Source organism: Panthera uncia, chromosome B4 (assembly GCF_023721935.1).
Source record: "Panthera uncia isolate 11264 chromosome B4, Puncia_PCG_1.0, whole genome shotgun sequence".
NCBI lineage: Eukaryota > Metazoa > Chordata > Mammalia > Carnivora > Felidae > Panthera > Panthera uncia.
Window position 1 is genome coordinate 65,211,374 of NC_064809.1, and position 17,541 is coordinate 65,228,914.

Below are 17,541 nucleotides of genomic sequence, written 5' to 3' on the forward strand. Positions count from 1 at the left end.
AACACAAACTTCAAGAAGCCAGGGTATCTTTGAATTACTCTCTGTTTTATTATCTACTCTCAACTTGTTTAACAGTTTTTTGTTTTTTGTTTTTTTATTTAATAAATGTTTCCAGCATTAAGACATTAAAACAATCAGCCACAACTTTGGACAAAATAATTAAATAGCCTAGATAGGTATCAAAATGGAAAAAAAAAATAGGCAATATTTAACATGACACAAACTCATATTTAATGTGGCCACTAATGTAATTTCTTTCTTCTAAGGGAAGCAATGATAAACACCCATTTTGGCAATTTAATTGGAACCTTAATTAGAATTAAATGTAATTCTTACCTAAATTCTGGAGCACCTGGTCTCTCTCCAACTGAGTGTCCCGAATCTTATGCTGCAGCATCATTAGCTTCTCTTCATACTGCTTTTTCAGTGTCTGCAGTCTTTTCTGGCTGTTTTCTAGTTCATCAATCAGTTTTTGCTTGATTGCAATTTCACAGGTAATGTTTGCTAAGTCTGCTTGATAATTGGCTATTTATAAAGGAAGAAAATAAACATACTGCAATAGGCAACAATATCATAATTCCAGCTTTTGAGCAAGAGCATGAAAACGAGCATCTACATCCAGGCATTCACTTCGCAGCTAGAAGGAGAATATCCTGGGTAACCCCAAAACTACAAAAAGGTGGTAAATTAACAGCATTCACACTAAGCAGTGACAACAGATACTATTTGTACTAAATAAGAATGGAAATCACATAGTGACTAAATCCAGTAAGGGCAGAAACATGAGGCTGGAAGGGGATACACAGGTTGGCAGTTGTAAAAGCTGCCTTCATCAAGAAGGAAATGGAGAATGTTCTCTCCCCAAATTTTAAACATATTCCCCAAATGAATCTTTGTCCTTGTACTAGACAGCAAGTACCTTTTTCATCTGATTCGGAATCTGATTCATCAGAGCTTTCACCCCCTTCAATGTCATCTTCTTCTTCCTCCTCCTCTTCCTCTTCCTCCTCATGATCACTCACTTCTTGACTTTCTTCCTAAAATGTGATTTGTGACTATTAATAGTCCAATATCAGCAAAACAAACTGATTACCTCATTAGATTGCCAGAGTACAAAATACAGAAGTATACGAATTTCACCTTTCAGTACTTCAAAAATCATTCCACATTTGTAAGGGTATTACATAATTTGTCTTAAATAAAATAGTGTTTTCTCTCTCATAGTATTCTATCCACACACACACAATGCTTTCACATTGCACAAAATTGAGAGTTGCCAGTATTTTATGGCTCACATTTCTGAAGAAAAGAAATCCTTAAGCAAATAGTTTAAAATGGATGCATCATAACTATTTCCCTTTTCTACATATAAATTAGTAGCTATCAGCAACCATAAATAAGCTAAATTCAAGGACTGAAATTTACAAGTTCATTCTTTCATACTTACCACTTCTAATTCATTGTTCTCTCTTTCTGTAATACCCTTTTCTTCTTTCTTCTCTTGGTCAGTATCTGCATTATCCTCTTTACCAGCCACACTTTAAAAAAAAAAAAGGAACAAAAAGATACAGTATTTAAGTAGAGAGGAAAGGTGTTCACTTTCGTCTCCCAGATTTTAAAAACCATCAATTACTTATGGAAATAAACTAAGAGTTTATCATTTGAGCAAAGTTATGTCTGATGCTTCAGAGGAAAGTAGAAATTGCCATTCCAGCCATAGTGACTTATCATTGGGAAAAAGATCATTTTCTAGAAACACTGAGGAATAGATTATCATCTAGAGTATGAGATCTGAGGAGACAGCTAAGAACTATTCACAGTAACAGTCAATTAATTAGAATGTAGATGATTTAAATTCAAAGGAAATCAAAACAAATATTTTGCTTTTCTCACCTAAATATATGACTTTTCCCATCTAAATACAAAGATACAGAAGCAGCATTTTTATTGGTGACCTGATACATTTAAGAATAAATTTAAAGATCCAGAATAAATCTGTGCACCAAAGTTTGTCTACACTGGCTGCATCCGCTAGTAATGGCACAGGCTCTTTTTTCATATGCCGTATCTACAGCACAGGACTCTTCTTAAAATGTTCTCACCAAAATGGGTCTTTGCACATCAAAACTGTCTGAAGTTCGGCCTAACCTTTGACTGACTAGGAAATACCAGGGTCTGCCACAAGATTGGCCATACAAATGGAAGCCTCTTCTCAGTCTTCTGGTACTAAACAGCTCTAACTACATACTGACATTAGGTGATGTTTATAGCTAAACTAACTCAGCCCTGGTGGCCCTAAGAAGACAGTGCACACTACAGCGAGCAAAGTTTTTCACACTTAACTCACTCTTTTATGGCCTAGCAACCATGGTCAATTATACATAGAAGTTACATTTCTGTTTGCTAGACTCACACATTTAATCAAACTAAATAATACTAAGAAAGTAAACTTGAAGTAAATCTATACCTGAAAGATTTCTTCTTGTGCTACTTGTTCACAAGTAGTAGTTCACAAGTTCACACTTGCTTCTTGTGCTTGTAACATTTTTAAATCAAGAGTAAAAAAATACTCAAAAGGCAATATTGTCCCAATAAAATTCCCCTTGAAACAGCTTAAAAACTGTATCAAAATAACTTTGGAACCACTATCATTTCTTTCAGATATTCTGCTACACTAAAAAACTGCCCTAATACCTGGACTTGTTTTTAGCTTCTAGGCTAAAAGTTTAATCGTATTTAAGCTATGTTATTATTAAACTGTAATGTTTAACCCTAGGTCTGAATTCTTACAGATACTTTTGTATTCAGAGTAAGACAAATACTTCCCTTTGTAAGCACTTTTCAGAGTTCTTAATTTATGTTTTTTTATGTGATTACTTCTTTAATTTCTATCTTCCCCACTAAACTGTGGGCCTTGTGAGGGCAGGGATCATCTCTGTTTGACTCAGCATTATGTCCCCCATACCCAAGGGATGCACATAATAAATGTGCAGTAAGTGTTTGTTAAATATATTAATCTCTATGACTCTACATGAGAACTTCTGTTTGTCACTTCTGTGTATCTCATGCACTAATTATGTTAGAGTCTGATGGCATAAACTGAAAGATGCATAAAGATACATAGAAGACAGCATGTCACTAGAGTGAGAAGGAACTACCAGTAGAAATTTAAATAAAACAATCTTAGCTGGAAAGAAATCAAGTAAACTATAACAGGGTTCCATGAATGTTGTTAAATCATTTTGCTAGAGAAAAATGCTGATGATATGGAACGACTCTTACATCACTTGTATTATACTAGGACTGTTGATTTTCTATCATGCAGTTCCAACTGAAAATCTAGAAGGAAACTCCCTTTCATCCATCATCCCATTCAAAGGACAGTACCATGTACTCAGACTATACTTGAAGTTAAGGTTAAGGCCAGGACAGGAGAATGTGTTTGGAAAGACCTTTCTTATCAGCATTCCCCAGTCTCTCCCCTATGCAGCCTTCCTTACTCACCTGTAACTGTTGCAGCACACAATTTTTGTTATTGGTGGCCACTTCATTACATAAACTGCAACCCAAATTCTCTTTTACTCAGGTTTAGGCTTATAGCTAGATAACCACTTTATTCTAACCCTCCTATTTTCTCCAAGTCACTAGTGTCCAGCAAATGTTACTTTTCACTTATATTTAAAGTTAACTCATACATTATAAGCTATTCATACCAATTCTGATACAGAAAGATCAGGAGTTATAACTTTACATTATCAATTTACCTTTATATACCACTTAAGGCTTAAGCTTTTAAAATATAAGTTGATGCTTTATAATTATTGCACCACAAATATTCAAGTTTTCCTCAATAAAGTGAGACAAATTGATATCTAAAGTAACTATCTAACCAGCAATGAAAGATAAATTTAAGTTTGCATGTTACACAGAATCAGAATCTTGGAGTTGGAAGGAACACTAGTGATCATGTGGTTTAGCCTCTTTGACATTTGACGACAAATGTCAACATTTTTGTTGACAACCTAAAAAGCTGTGTTGTGGGGAAATTAATCCACTCAAGGGGACTAAAACCAGTGTCTTGACTGCAGGTCAGTATTCTAGAATCTTATGCTTCAAGTTCAGGGAAGTATCAGCATCACTGAGAAGCTTATTAGATAAGCAAAATCTCAGGCTCTAGTTCAGTTTTAACTGAATCAGAATCTTCATTTTATCAAACCAGCCAAGTGATTTGTATGTATATTCATGTTTGAAAAGCCCTATCCTAGAGCACAAAACTGCTCTGTTTTTGCTATCCTTTAAGGACGGTATAAAACTTGGAAACAAACTTTACTCACTAAAGGCACTTAAAGGACTTGAATATCTTAAGGCGGAAGACTCCTTCTATATACGTTAACCATGTATTTTATTTTGACCTTCTGAAAGAGAAGAAATCTCACATTTTTAATGCCATGATCTAATTCTAATGACAAATATAATGTTCTAAATATGCTAATTAGTTGAGTTCTAGTACAACTTATAATTAGAGTTATATTCTCATTATTAAATACTTTAAATAAGTTATAGAATTATAGAATAAATTATAGGTATTGTTGAATACTATATAATATGTGGAATATAATTGTGGGATGTAAACTATTAAATAATTTCAATAAAATATAATTTTTAAGTTTTCATATTTAAAATAAGATATTACTATAACTGATGATTACATAGTAAAAGTTCTCAAACAGCTTATTTTAAGTAAGAGATGAAATTTCTAAACTGGTGCTTCTAAAATATTTAAATATTACTTTCTTAATCATTTTGATTATATAATCTGGAGGTTTATTCAGAAAAATCTATGAAGAGAAGTTATGATAAGTAAAATACTACTTGATCCTGGTTTAAATAACTATAATTCTGAATGACTAAAATGCAAATTTTTATTATATAAGGAGTTCAGAAATGTGCGTCTAAATTTTGCTCAAACTTAAATGAGAAAAGAAAATATCTCATTTTGACACTCACCTCAAATACATATTAAAAGCAACACTTGTTTTAATAATTCAACTTAAGAATGTCTTGGATAGCTTATCTGTAATAATGCCATAGTTTCCTTTTGCTTTGTTGCCATTTAATGTTGTTTTCCAACAACAAATATTACAAATATTCATATATACAAATACATCTATATTTGTATACAAATACATTTGTATATACAAATATTATACAAAATAAGAAAGAGGGAGAGAAAAATCCACCTGTGACTTAGCATGGGCTGCAACAAAATCTCAATTCCCACCCAATTAAAAGTTCCCAGTCTGCTCACAAGTTTCTGGAAGATATATTCTGAAAGTCAATGGTGAGTTTTGGGGGGCATCATTTTTAACCTAAAAAAGGTAAGTCATTAAGCACTATCATAATTAGGATAATTTATTCTGAAATCACATGAAATTGCCTGAATTTTAATCCATGTAACTTGTGAGGGTTTTATTCTTAAAAAGCTGTTTTTAAAAATACATTTGGTGTATTTGTCAATTTTATAAAATCATCATTAATTTTAGGAGCACCAAGCTAATCTAGTCTGAAACAATCTATAATTCTATAACACATTTCCTTGTGAATGGCAACTAAGTATTTAAATGACATTTTAATAAAAAACCTGGGAAATATTCCAACCTTCTTTCTTCTCGATTGCTTTCCTCAAGTTTCTGTAGCCTTCAAAATCACGAGGCACAGTATTGGAAGGCCAAGCCAATGAAGGACAAACCAGACAGTAAAAAGCGAAAGTGGTAAGAAGGTAAAAATGATACATGAGCTTGAAGACTTTAAAATAAATTTTAAAAGATATCATCAAAGGACAATACACAGTAAAAAGGCAATACATTTTGAATGAATAAAAAGTAAGTAGAAAAACAAGCAGCATTATATCTAAGAAGAATATATAGACTATCAGTTGAAGCTATTCAGCAATTAAATGCATAGTCTCAGTTTATATAACTTGGTAAGTATTGAGAGTGTTTGGATGCCATTGCTTTTTTAAATCTTTTTAAAATGGATCAATTTTCTCAGCTTCCCCCAAAAAGCCTACTTTCAATGATATCCTCTTCCTTTTAAATCTTCACAGAAGACTTTTTCATGGCATCATTAAAAGAACGTCAAAAAGTAATGCCTTTCTACCATAATATGAAAATACCATTAATACTACATACTAGAAAACTACGTTTAAAACTTCTTTTCTATTTTTAATATACTACACGTGAACATCACTAAATCTAAAAAAAATTTGTATTTCAAAATTATATATGAAATGGTGTTACAGTCAAATGAATATGGTTGTTATGATGTCAGTGAAAACTGTAATTTTATTAAATGAAAATAAAATGTCATATCACTGTACTAATAATTAGAAACTATCAAAAGGACTAAGGCAAAGGTGGCAATAAAATGGGGAATGTAGTACTTTCCATTAGTAAGATTGTTTCTCAATCAGAAAAGTATAAGAAAAATTATAACTATGTACTTAGAACCTTTGAAATATAATTTAAACAATACCCAATACACAGAATTGGGGATCTTTACTCAATGGAATGTACTGAATACCAATATTTGTCATATAAACAAAAAGATAGATGTGCTAGGCTCTGATTAAGCACATAGCAATCTTGATATAGCACACTTCTCACCAGAATTCCAAATATATTTTTCAGAATCATCAATATTTTTAAATGAAAAGACTGAGTCTTAAGTATAAATTATTTCATCAAGCCAGTTATTTTCATGTGCTTGCACCTGCGATTGGTTTTCACAATCAACGTATATATTGCTATTATAAGAAGAGACTAGCAATCTTTCTGGGAAAAAATTCTAGAGTGATATTCAATAGGGATCAAAAGTTCCAGTATAATGGCTAGAAAAAGGAAAATAAAGCCATCACCTAAGAAATCTATGTGTTTCTAGAGTTTCAACCTGACACCACTAAACACAAGGATAATGCAGTCTGATGAATTAGTAAAGTTTTTTTTTTTTATAATTCAAGTCATTTAAAGCTAGATATCCAAAAACATGGGGAATAATGCCTAATCTAGTCTTATACTGATGAAAATGAGCCACTGTGGCTCAAAGGATATGGTTTCCTGGCAAAGAGCTTAAATTTCCTGTGTTTAATATGCAGAATTTTTGTTTACCTTATACAAGAGGACTGTATTAAAATGTATGGATGACATGAGCTAATAAGTAGATAAACTTAGGATGCCTTTTCAATTGTTACTTGGAAGAACATTGTGACAAATCGTTCAAAAGACAGTGGAGGGGCAGAAAAATAATAATCTGATATTTCTCCATAATTTAAAGGAGTTTTTACTTCATTTCATTCCATCACATGGAGAAGGGCTGTTTCTTCCATAAAGAGGAGAGACTCAGGTCACAACCTCATGGTTCGTGGGTCGAGCCCCGTGTTGGGCTCTGTGCTGACAGCTCAGAGCCTGAAGCCTATTCAGATTTTGTGTCTCCCTCTCTCTCTGCCCCTTCCCTGCTCATGCTTTGTGTGTGTGTCTCTCTCTCAAAAATAAGTAAACATTTAAAAAAAGAGGAGAGAGAGAGAATGACAAACCTTGCCAACAATTTTAACTTTTATGTTACTGAAAAATAGGTAATACAGTCTCTTCAATTATTTACCTGATTTTGTTACACTCCCTTATCTATATGTATGGATGATTCTATAGCTCAATAGAAAATATGCACAGACAGGTAGAAGAATAAACCTTAAACCTCCAGATATTAGCTAGTTGTAGATTTGATAAAGACTTTGATGCAGAAGAAAGTTAAACTTTCATGTAAAATAGGACTTATGACATCCTCCTTGAACATAAATGCAGTTTCTGACATAAAAATAACCCAGCTACCGCTCCTCCTACCAACACTTAACTTTTATCAGAGGCCCCATAGTCACTACAACCAAAAACTGACAAATAAAAAACACAGTAAATTAAAAGAAATGGAGCTTCTAAATAATTTGTGGCTTTAGTGGGGAGGAAAAGAAAGCGGCTATGAGAATGAGGACAGCGTAGGAAATCTGAACCCATAAATGAATCCCCAGATAGATCCTGAAAACTCTCAGCTAAAAGAGGGTAAAAATCTTCCTTACATAACTTGATCTTTTTTTTTTTTCCTTCATGAGGTTGCTGTCCAAAATCTCAGTATTTGAATTAATGGTTCCTCTTTCAAAATTACAAACATCCTTAAAAAGAGGCTTATTGGTTATAAGTCACTTCACTGGCACGGATGCCTTTAGCCAGATGGCTTTGCTACCAAATGTAAATTTAAGGGGAGGAGAGAAGGAAGTACATGAGTTTGGAATTGGAAATAGTTCGTTTGGAGTGGGGTAGAATTACATGAGAGCTGACTGGAGCAAGGCAGGTAGCATAAGGACACAGGGGGTCAGCAGATGGAATAAAAAGGATGCTAAGGCACAAATTCACACTTTTCCTCCAAAGGTTGCCTACATCCATGAAAGGAGAGAAAGTTTCTTTTCCATTTTTTTCCTTTTCCTCTTCCCTTCTGAATTGCTCTTACCACACTACAAAATGGGTAAAAATCACTTTATGTGAGTCATCATAACATTTTCTAGAGAAAAATTAGTCCCAAATTCCAAAGAATTTTTTAAATGAACTAAATGAACTTATTCTGTACGTAGGGTTGAGGCAGAACCCAAATTTTACAATGCTCTCTCTGATGAATAAAATAAATATGAGGGATGTAAAACAACACAATCAGAATCAATACACCTAAACGGGAACTACTGTCTCCAAGGAATTCCTATAGAAGACTAAACACTAACTTCAGTAAAGCTGCAGTCATTCTAAATACTCCTGGAACTCTTTGTTTATTATTTGTTTGTTTCAACCTGTAGCAAACCCTTTAGCTAAAATGACAGCTTGCCTACATTTTAAAAATAGGAATTTACATTACATGCAACCTAAAAGTTATTGGGATCTACAGCAAAGTTAACAATGATGAACGAAATGCTTTAATCAAGCTAAGTAAAACAGTATTCATTTTCATGTTTAAATCCACAACAAGGTTTGAATGGAGTGTGGTAAGAAAAACTATTAAATTTACTATATGGATATAAATATATATAAATATAAATGCATAAATTGGTTCTAAAGGCTTTCACACAGTTTATGGTTTGCAAGAAAATTTTTCCTTTCTAGGTTCATACTACATTATGTAGGTTTTAGTTCTACAAAGACACATTATAGCATGTATATGAAAATGCTTTATGAAGCCTTTTCTGAAGTATCATATTATGAGTTACTAATTTGTTTTTCTCATTCTAAGCTATCACTCATTTTTTTTCTACAGGTAATTAAGGCACTACCTCTAAATTTACTTTATCCAGTTTAGTTTTTTTCCCCATCAAAAATTTTTTAATCTCATATCACTTTTTGTTAAAAAATTACTTATTTTTTCACTTGGGTTCTCATGTTTAAATACATTTGTTCGATGAGGTCTTCTTAGCAATAATATCTGCTATTATTTTTATCATAATAATTACTACATCTACCATAATCACTGAAATTATCAACTTTTCAATTTGAAATAAAAGCTGTTTAATTTTTTTTATCTTAAAAGCAACAGGGACAAATCTTAATAATAAAATGTTTTTCTTCTAGTACTATAATCAAAATGCTTACTGCCCTGCACTGTCACAAAGATGACCTCTATCAGAAGTATTATTTTAGGATACCTATGATCACTATAAACATGTCAAAAACAACCTAGGTTTCTATTGGAATCCCTATTTTTCATTATTCATACCAAACAGGCGATTATGGTAACATCTCTAAATTTACCTCAAAACAAAAGAGCAGAATCAGCTCATGACCTTGGGAAACAGACCTTGCTTATAGTTACTATTTATGAACACAAACCACCAAGACCTTTAAAAACAAATCAAACCATTTGATATTTTGACCAACTATAGAACTGAATTATACAAGAAAATAGTAAGTCATGAGCAAAAGCCCCATTTTCACTCAAGCAGTATGTTGGATCATATAATTCTGTGATCACGGTTTTGTTTTTAACAGCCTTGCATTAAAGCTAATCATTATGTATCTTAATGCTGCCATAATCAGTCATCCATGAAAAACACCTATTAAGACATTAGTATCTTAAGAATGCAAATTCAGTTGCAATGCCTCCTAACCATAAATGTGTAACTCCTTGTTTTCATTATTCAAATCATTCCTTTTTAACTCAAGGACACTACAGCAGAATTAATTTGAAAAATTTAAACCTCCAATTACTTAGTCAACTGACTGTTCAAGGAAGAAATGCCTGGTTGCCTAAAAATTTCTAAGTAGACTGAGCAAAGCAGTTTAAATGTCAATAATAATTCTACAAAGCAAGCCTCTTGTAACAAACCATTTGATAGCTGTGCCCACTTTTGAATATCTAGCCAAAAATGTTTAAAATTAATTTGACTGGCATATCCAAAATATGTTTAGTAGGTAATGTGACTGCACCACAGAATCAGTATGTAGACACAGAAAGAATTTGTGACTATTTAACCACCCACACATTACAAGTGGTCAAATTTTTATTTTCCTCTTCTTTGCACCCAGTTGGTTTCAGAGGAAGATATTATCAGGATGCAACGAAAAGAAAGCCTAGAACAGTGGTGAAAAGCTGAGTGACTCCTTGCTGAAAGATTCAAAAAGCCTAAAATAGCATAAATAACTTTGACATAATCAAATTAGAAGCCCTGCAGAAAATACTGAAGAGACCAAATGACATTAAATGACAGTCTGATGGATTAGTTTAGCCTTTAGTTAAACTAATCTAGACAGGAATCAGATTATATCCAGGAGACTACTTAATTGCATTAGAAAATGAGAAAGAAATGAAAACAGTGAGTTGTGATGGTAGAACAAGCTTTGCAGAAAAGATGAGTGGAATGCAAAAGCAGCTATTTCAAAAACAATAAAATAATTTCTAATAGAAATTTTACCTTGTCATAGTCTAAAAATCCACTATATTATTATAATTAAACTTATTTTTCTTACGTACAAGTAGAGATAAACAATTAAAAGTATATCATTGCAATTGTCAGCTAATTTAAATGACATTTCTTTCATTAATATACTGTGAAACTATGTATACTCACTGTAATTGCAAATTAAGATATTCTGTAAAGAAAAACAGGGATTCATATAACAGTGATTTTATAACACTACCTTTTCTTCTTCCTCTTTTCTTTCCTTTTCAGCTTCTCTAAATCTTTCTTAGCTAGATCTATAATTTCAATGGTCTCTTTGTCTGAGGACAGTACAGTAGGAGAGAAAGCTGACGATCCACTGAAATACGGTGATCTTGCTGTGGCTCTCGTCAAGTTTTTTCGAAGGTTCTCATTCACTGCTTCACTTTCTAATAATTTTGCCCTAGTGAATAAAAATATTTAAACAAGAAACATTTCTTATTGTAGTAATACAATTCATAGCATAAACTTTACCACCTGCACCATTTCTAAGTGTATAGTCTGCAGCACAGTAACTCACACTGTTGTGCCACCATGGCCACCATCCATCTCCAGAACTCTTTCAAACTCTTTCATCTTGTTCAACTACCCATTAAGCATTAACTCCTCATCTCCCTCTCCTCCCAGCCCCTCACAACCACCATTACACTTTCTGTCTCTACAAATCTGACTACTCTAGGAATTAATTGGGGAACATTTTAAATATGCTGTTTTGTATGCCAAAAAGTTTTCCAAAATGTATTTCAACATTGCTACAAGGTAGCATTTTTTAAAATAAATGTGCTCAAAAACATTAATGTTTAGGATTTTTTTAATTCCCTGAATAAGTAATTATAAATTTGAAATAACATTCTTAGTGCTCAAAAGTGCCAATGGTAATGAGATTAGTTGCATTCTGGCCAGTAGGCACTAGAGATCTTGCTTTGTCAACCCATCATTTAAACTTAAAATCTACAAGCGGCATGGTCCCCTTTCTTTCAGTTCCTCATTCATCATGCTATAATAGCATTTCCAAATCTTTGTAAGGAATAGTTAGTCAAACTTGCCCCTAACTGGCTGAAAGACATCTGGCTCCTAAACATGGTGTGGGAAAAGATGGTATCTCCAAGGAAACCTGAGTTTGATAATTGAAAACATTCTTTTGTTTGTTCAAGCAGTTCTAACAATGACAGGAGAATAATGTATGTTCTGTCAGTAATATGCAAAAAAACACAGAATGATGAGATTCTAAAAGAGCTGGACTCTTGAAACAAAAAGGGATTCAGAGTCCACTAGACCAGTCCTTTATTTCTATTTCATTTAAACAATCATTAATGTAATTATCTACTTCAATATAATAGATTTCCAAGGTCAATTTGGCACAAGGGTGATTGACACAGGGCTGTAAGGAGAAAGTACTATTACTGTATCTGTGTCAAAACTATATTGCAAAGCACTTTTACCATATATCCAAGTATTTCAGAGAAATATGCTAGATTAATTTGCAATTGTAAGCTCTATAAGACATAGTCAGCTCTGTGCTTTTTCACTGTCTACCAAAATTATTCATGACTGCTGAATTCAGCTATAAACACAGTGTACATACGTCAGTGAATATATATTTCAAATCAGTGTCTGGTGTCATATGTGAGAAGAATAACAATACAATATTTTAAAATGGTTAAGTTTCTGTGTACAAACTTCCAGGTTAAATGATCTCAAAGTTATTTTAAGGAAAATTCTGAATATGATGGTGTCATGTTTTTATTTAAGAGCATAACCTAACTATAAGAAGTCAGTTTAACTATAAAAACTCAAAGTCAAAATTTACACTTTTCTGTATTTTTAATATAGCCCAGGTACATAATAATGAATGTTAAGAATAAATGAAAATATAATAAGTTAGCTATCAATAATGTCCTGCCTTGTATCGGTTCATTCTTATAATAATCGGACAAGTTCTTTTTTGTAATGATCTAGGTTTGCATTAGTGGGCGTATACTCAATGCTTCTTCAATGCTTGTACTGATAAAAGCTGAACCCCTCAGGGACCAACTCCACAAAGCCCATGACACATTAGCAGAAGTTCCCTTGGGGCTTTTTTTTATAGCAACTCTCTCTTTCCTTCTCTTTGTCTTCCCACTCACCAACCCACCCTGCTTCCTGCATTTCATTTAATAGGAAACCAAGCAGTCAGTCATGAGGGGAAGTATACAGACCTCTTTAGGAAGGAGAAGACAGAGGGTTTGCATCTCAGCTCTGTAACTCACTTGATCATGGACTACTAGTCTTTAAAAGCCTCTACTCTTTCCTTAGTAAAATGGGAATGAAAGTAATACATTTCCCTACCAGAATGATAATGTATTTAATGAATAATAACTATTGTTATCAAGAAGTTGGAAATGATATAATTATCAAATAGTAGATTAGTTAAATAAATAGATTACAATGTCAAAATAGTACCTCATGGAATCATGCAAAAATCATGTTAAAAAATTATTTAACAGCATTTAAAAATGTTCATAATATATTGTCACATTTCAAAGAAAAGATAGCAAAGGAATATATCTACCCTGATGTCAATCTTGCTAAAGAATGCATTGAAAAAAACACTGAAGAGATATATCAAAATGTTAACATCAGATCTACCAGATGGTACCAATATGGATGACTTTTTTTTATACTTTCTTATCTTCTCAAAACTTTCTGCAAAAATTTTAAACCCCCCAAAACCAAGAATTAATTAATTAGTACCCATTATTATTTCACAACAACTAATGGGACATGTAAATTTATTAGAAGGAAATTAGTATTGTTTTACAACTAGAATAAAATTTAAAATATAAAATATAAACATTCCCAAGTGGCAAAGCATCAACATAAATGTGCATTATGTTAAAGGAGTTGTGAATAAATGCCTTCTGAAGAAAAAGTTTTGAAAGAAATATGGATTGGAGTTGGAATTAGTAGAAAAAACACGATATGAGAACTTGGACCGTGTTAGACTGTGAAATCCTGTTCTTTCTTTCATTTGAGCCCTATGATAACTCCTGGAGACTAGCAAGTATTACTTCATTCTTAGAGATGAACAAACTAAAGCTCAGAGATGTTAGGTAACTTGCCTAAGGTCACACACTTATTAATAAATAGAAGCTTAAATATCAACCCAGGTAATCTCATTTAAATTCAAAGCTCATTTATGCTTATTCCATACATACATTATTTTTAAATTGTAAATTGCAGTCTTGTAATTCTAGAAGACTACCCTCAGGAGTGGGATACACCTAATTAAAGAGCCATCAAAGGATTCTGGATAAGCACAACAAACTATTAACTTACACCAAGAAAGATTTGATCACTGAACTCAGAGCCTAAGAGTCATCTCTGTTTTCTAAATGGCTTAAAGAATGGTCTGAAAAAGGAAGATATTAGATGTTGTATTTAGCCACTGGATGGAGTAGAAACGATTCTGTTTTGTAGGAAATAATGACACTAGTCAAGCCATTTGTCTTAAAGTGAAATCTAGGTTAGATATGTCCTTAGAAGAGAAGAAACCTGGGTGGCTCAGTTGATTAAGTATCTGCCTTTTAATTTCAGCTAAGGTCATGATCTCACAGTTTTGTGGGTTTGAGCCCCTCGTCAGGCCCTGTGCTGGCACCATGGAGCCTGTTAGGATTCTCTCTCTCTCTTTCTCTCTCTCTCTCTCTGCCCCTCCTCAACTTGTTCTGTCTCTGTCTCTCTCAAAATAAATAAATTTTAAAAACTTTAAAAAAAGAAGAAGGAGGAGAAGAAGAAACAGAGCACAAGAACCAGAGCTTAGAATTAGCCTTAACAGTTGACCAGTGCCAAAGAAATAAAAGAGATAAAGAGAAGCAACCTAGAAAGAGAAAGAGAATCTTCAAGAATTCAAAGAGATATCAGTTATGTCTCAAGGAATGGTAAAGACGGGGTCTACAGAGTGAGGTCAGAAACTAAGTTTTGGGAAATAGGCAAGAAAGAGCACTGCCAACACAGGATAGAAACTATAAGTCCAGATTAGCTACTGACTAGACCTAGGACCCAATGCCCCAAAAGTCTCCACCAAAAAGGTAAACTTTAGAGATACATATTTACCAAATAAAAGTAACAGTTATTTGAGTAACTTTACAACCACATCAGATATCTTAGTTGTTTTCACTTTTTTTTTTTTTAGAGAGAGAAAGAGAGAACGCAAGGGGAAAAGGGGAAAGGGGGAGAGGGGGAGAGAGGGAGAGGAAGAGAGGGAGAGAGAGAGAGAGAGAGAAGGAGGGAGGGAGAGGGAGAGGGGGAGAGGGAGAGAGGGAGAAAGGGAGAGAGGGGGAGAGGGGGAGAGGGGGAGAGAGAGAGAGAGAGAGAGAGAGAGAGAGAGAGAGAATCTTAAGCAGGCTCCACGCTCAGTTCGGAGCCTGACACAGGGCTCAATCCCACAACCCTGGAATCATGACCCAAGCCAAAATCAAGAGTCAGATGTTCAGTCAACTGAGTCACACAGGCACCTCTGTTTTCACTTCTTTAAAACACTTAAGGGATTCAGTGTGCCTTGTGGCGGCAGAAACAATGGAAACAGCACTTGTTTCTGAGAATCTCTAAAACAGCTCAAAGGAAAGAGAAAGAACACACGAATACAAGATGGGACAGTGTTAGGGTGGCTGTGAAAGATGATATCCACTTGGTCTGGTCACTTGGTTATTTTCTGCAAGTGGGTAGCAGAAATGAGATCTGAGCTCCTTAGATGCTCTCCATGGACCTTTACTTCAAGAGAAAGTAGCTCAGCCATCACAGCGGACCATGGAACCTGAAAATATTATAGAAATGAATTGTATCCCTGACCTGCTTTCTGACCTGTACTACCCAAGTCTGAATTCAGTGGTCTTCTCCACATTCCCACACCAGGTGTGGGTGTTCTTTTCACTAATTTCTGTCATTCCATTTACTATTTATGTAAGTCGCCCCACCTAGACTGTAAACTCCTTGTTAATGTCATAGTTGCTCAGTCCATGGCATGGTGCCTCACATACAGTGAGCATTTGTACTATGTTGTATAAACCGAGTGTTGGAGGAGCCTCTGTGTGTACCAGAGAGGCAGGAAAATTGGTCAGGATTCAATGAGTCACACACAAAGAACAGCTGGAGAAGTAAAAAAGAATAAGAATAATAACAGATTTAAAAAATTAGAAATGACTTATTTATGCTGACCATTCCCAAATGGCAGGGAAAGAGGCACAGGGAGTGAAAGCACCAAAGGTAACCTCACAGATATGAGTTATGCCCATCCTGTGTGTCAGGTTGAGTAAGCTCTCAACGAGAAGAGGATAATATAGAAAGAGAATATGGGAAGAGGAAAGAGAAAAGTAGTTTGGAATATAACATTATGGGAAAGATAAGTACCTATTCTCCTAAAGTTAACCTCATCAAAGGGCTGTGATATCACTGTGAACAGTTACTAAACAATATGCTTAACACACAGCAATACTGCTACACTGCAAAGCCCAAAACATGTGCATTACATATTAAGAACATGAACTGCACCTGAGATCTTCAATTTCTTTGATGTAACTGTGAATCATATTACTAATCTCCTCATTCCCTTCACCTGCAAGATAAAATATGAACTTTAGAATTTCCTTTAAATTAAAAACTTCAACAAAACAGAATAGGAGAAAAGAAAAGTTATGGAAACAAAACAATAATGCTTTAATATACAATTCATACAGCAGATTTCCTACCCTTAATGACATAAGCAGACAATAAAATAATATTATTAAAGCAAAGCATACATTTTGTTTCTTCAAGAAACAATTTGTATTTGTATTATTTACAAATTAAGTATTTAACTTAAAATCTCAGACTGTTTATACACAGTTTGATATTTCTACTTTAAATATTCCAAGTAATTAATGACCACAAAGAATATTCCCTGCTCTCCAAGAGTTAATCCCTCATTCATCCCATCTTACACACATACCTGCTCTGGCAAGAACCTGGTTGGCCTGATCACTAACAAGCTGTGTGATTCTGGTCCTCAATGCATCAACTGTCTCTTGCATGGCTTTAATTCTTACACGCAGGTTATTATTTTCAGTCTGTAGCATAGCATTCTCATGAAACATGTCATTGATGCTTTCCACACCTTCCTCGTCAATTATTCTTTTACCCTAGAAAAGGAAAACACTTCCTGGTTCGTTGAGGGGTCTTAAATATACAAGAGTTTTGTTTAAGCACTTTTACAACAAAGAGCCCTTTTGTTTTAGCAGCCTCAAGGCAAAAGAGACCTTTTTCCCTCTATTACATCCCTCTGTGGTACATTTGTCACTAAAGAAAGTGATGAAGTAAGAAGGCTTTTGAAACAAGAGGTTGGTCAGGTTGATACACTGAACAATAATAAAGGTCACCCACAAGGAAAACAAAAGAATTTGATCTCCAAAAGGAAGGAAGTCACTATTTTGATAGACAAGAGACTCCAGAGACATATATGTACAAGCCATCACAAAAAGACACCACTGCATTTGCAAGATCTACCA

The 17,541-nt window shown here is 33.9% G+C and overlaps 1 protein-coding gene across 5 annotated transcripts in view; it reads right to left on the reverse strand.

Annotated features, from left to right (window-relative positions):
* The window catches only part of KIF21A (kinesin family member 21A), a 150,978-nt gene that overhangs the window by 43,722 nt on the left and 89,715 nt on the right, over positions 1 to 17,541 (reverse strand). For 3 of the 5 annotated variants that reach the window (XM_049625277.1, XM_049625276.1, XM_049625281.1), the window contains exons 9-15: positions 16,986 to 17,175; positions 16,550 to 16,613; positions 11,223 to 11,426; positions 5,659 to 5,697; positions 1,448 to 1,538; positions 920 to 1,037; positions 337 to 525 (exon numbers count right to left, since the gene is read on the reverse strand). In XM_049625277.1, the coding sequence (XP_049481234.1) occupies positions 337 to 525; positions 920 to 1,037; positions 1,448 to 1,538; positions 5,659 to 5,697; positions 11,223 to 11,426; positions 16,550 to 16,613; positions 16,986 to 17,175 (895 nt within the window). The remainder of the gene's footprint in view (positions 1 to 336; positions 526 to 919; positions 1,038 to 1,447; positions 1,539 to 5,658; positions 5,698 to 11,222; positions 11,427 to 16,549; positions 16,614 to 16,985; positions 17,176 to 17,541) is intronic. The other 2 variants (XM_049625280.1, XM_049625279.1) reach the window with 1 other exon arrangement.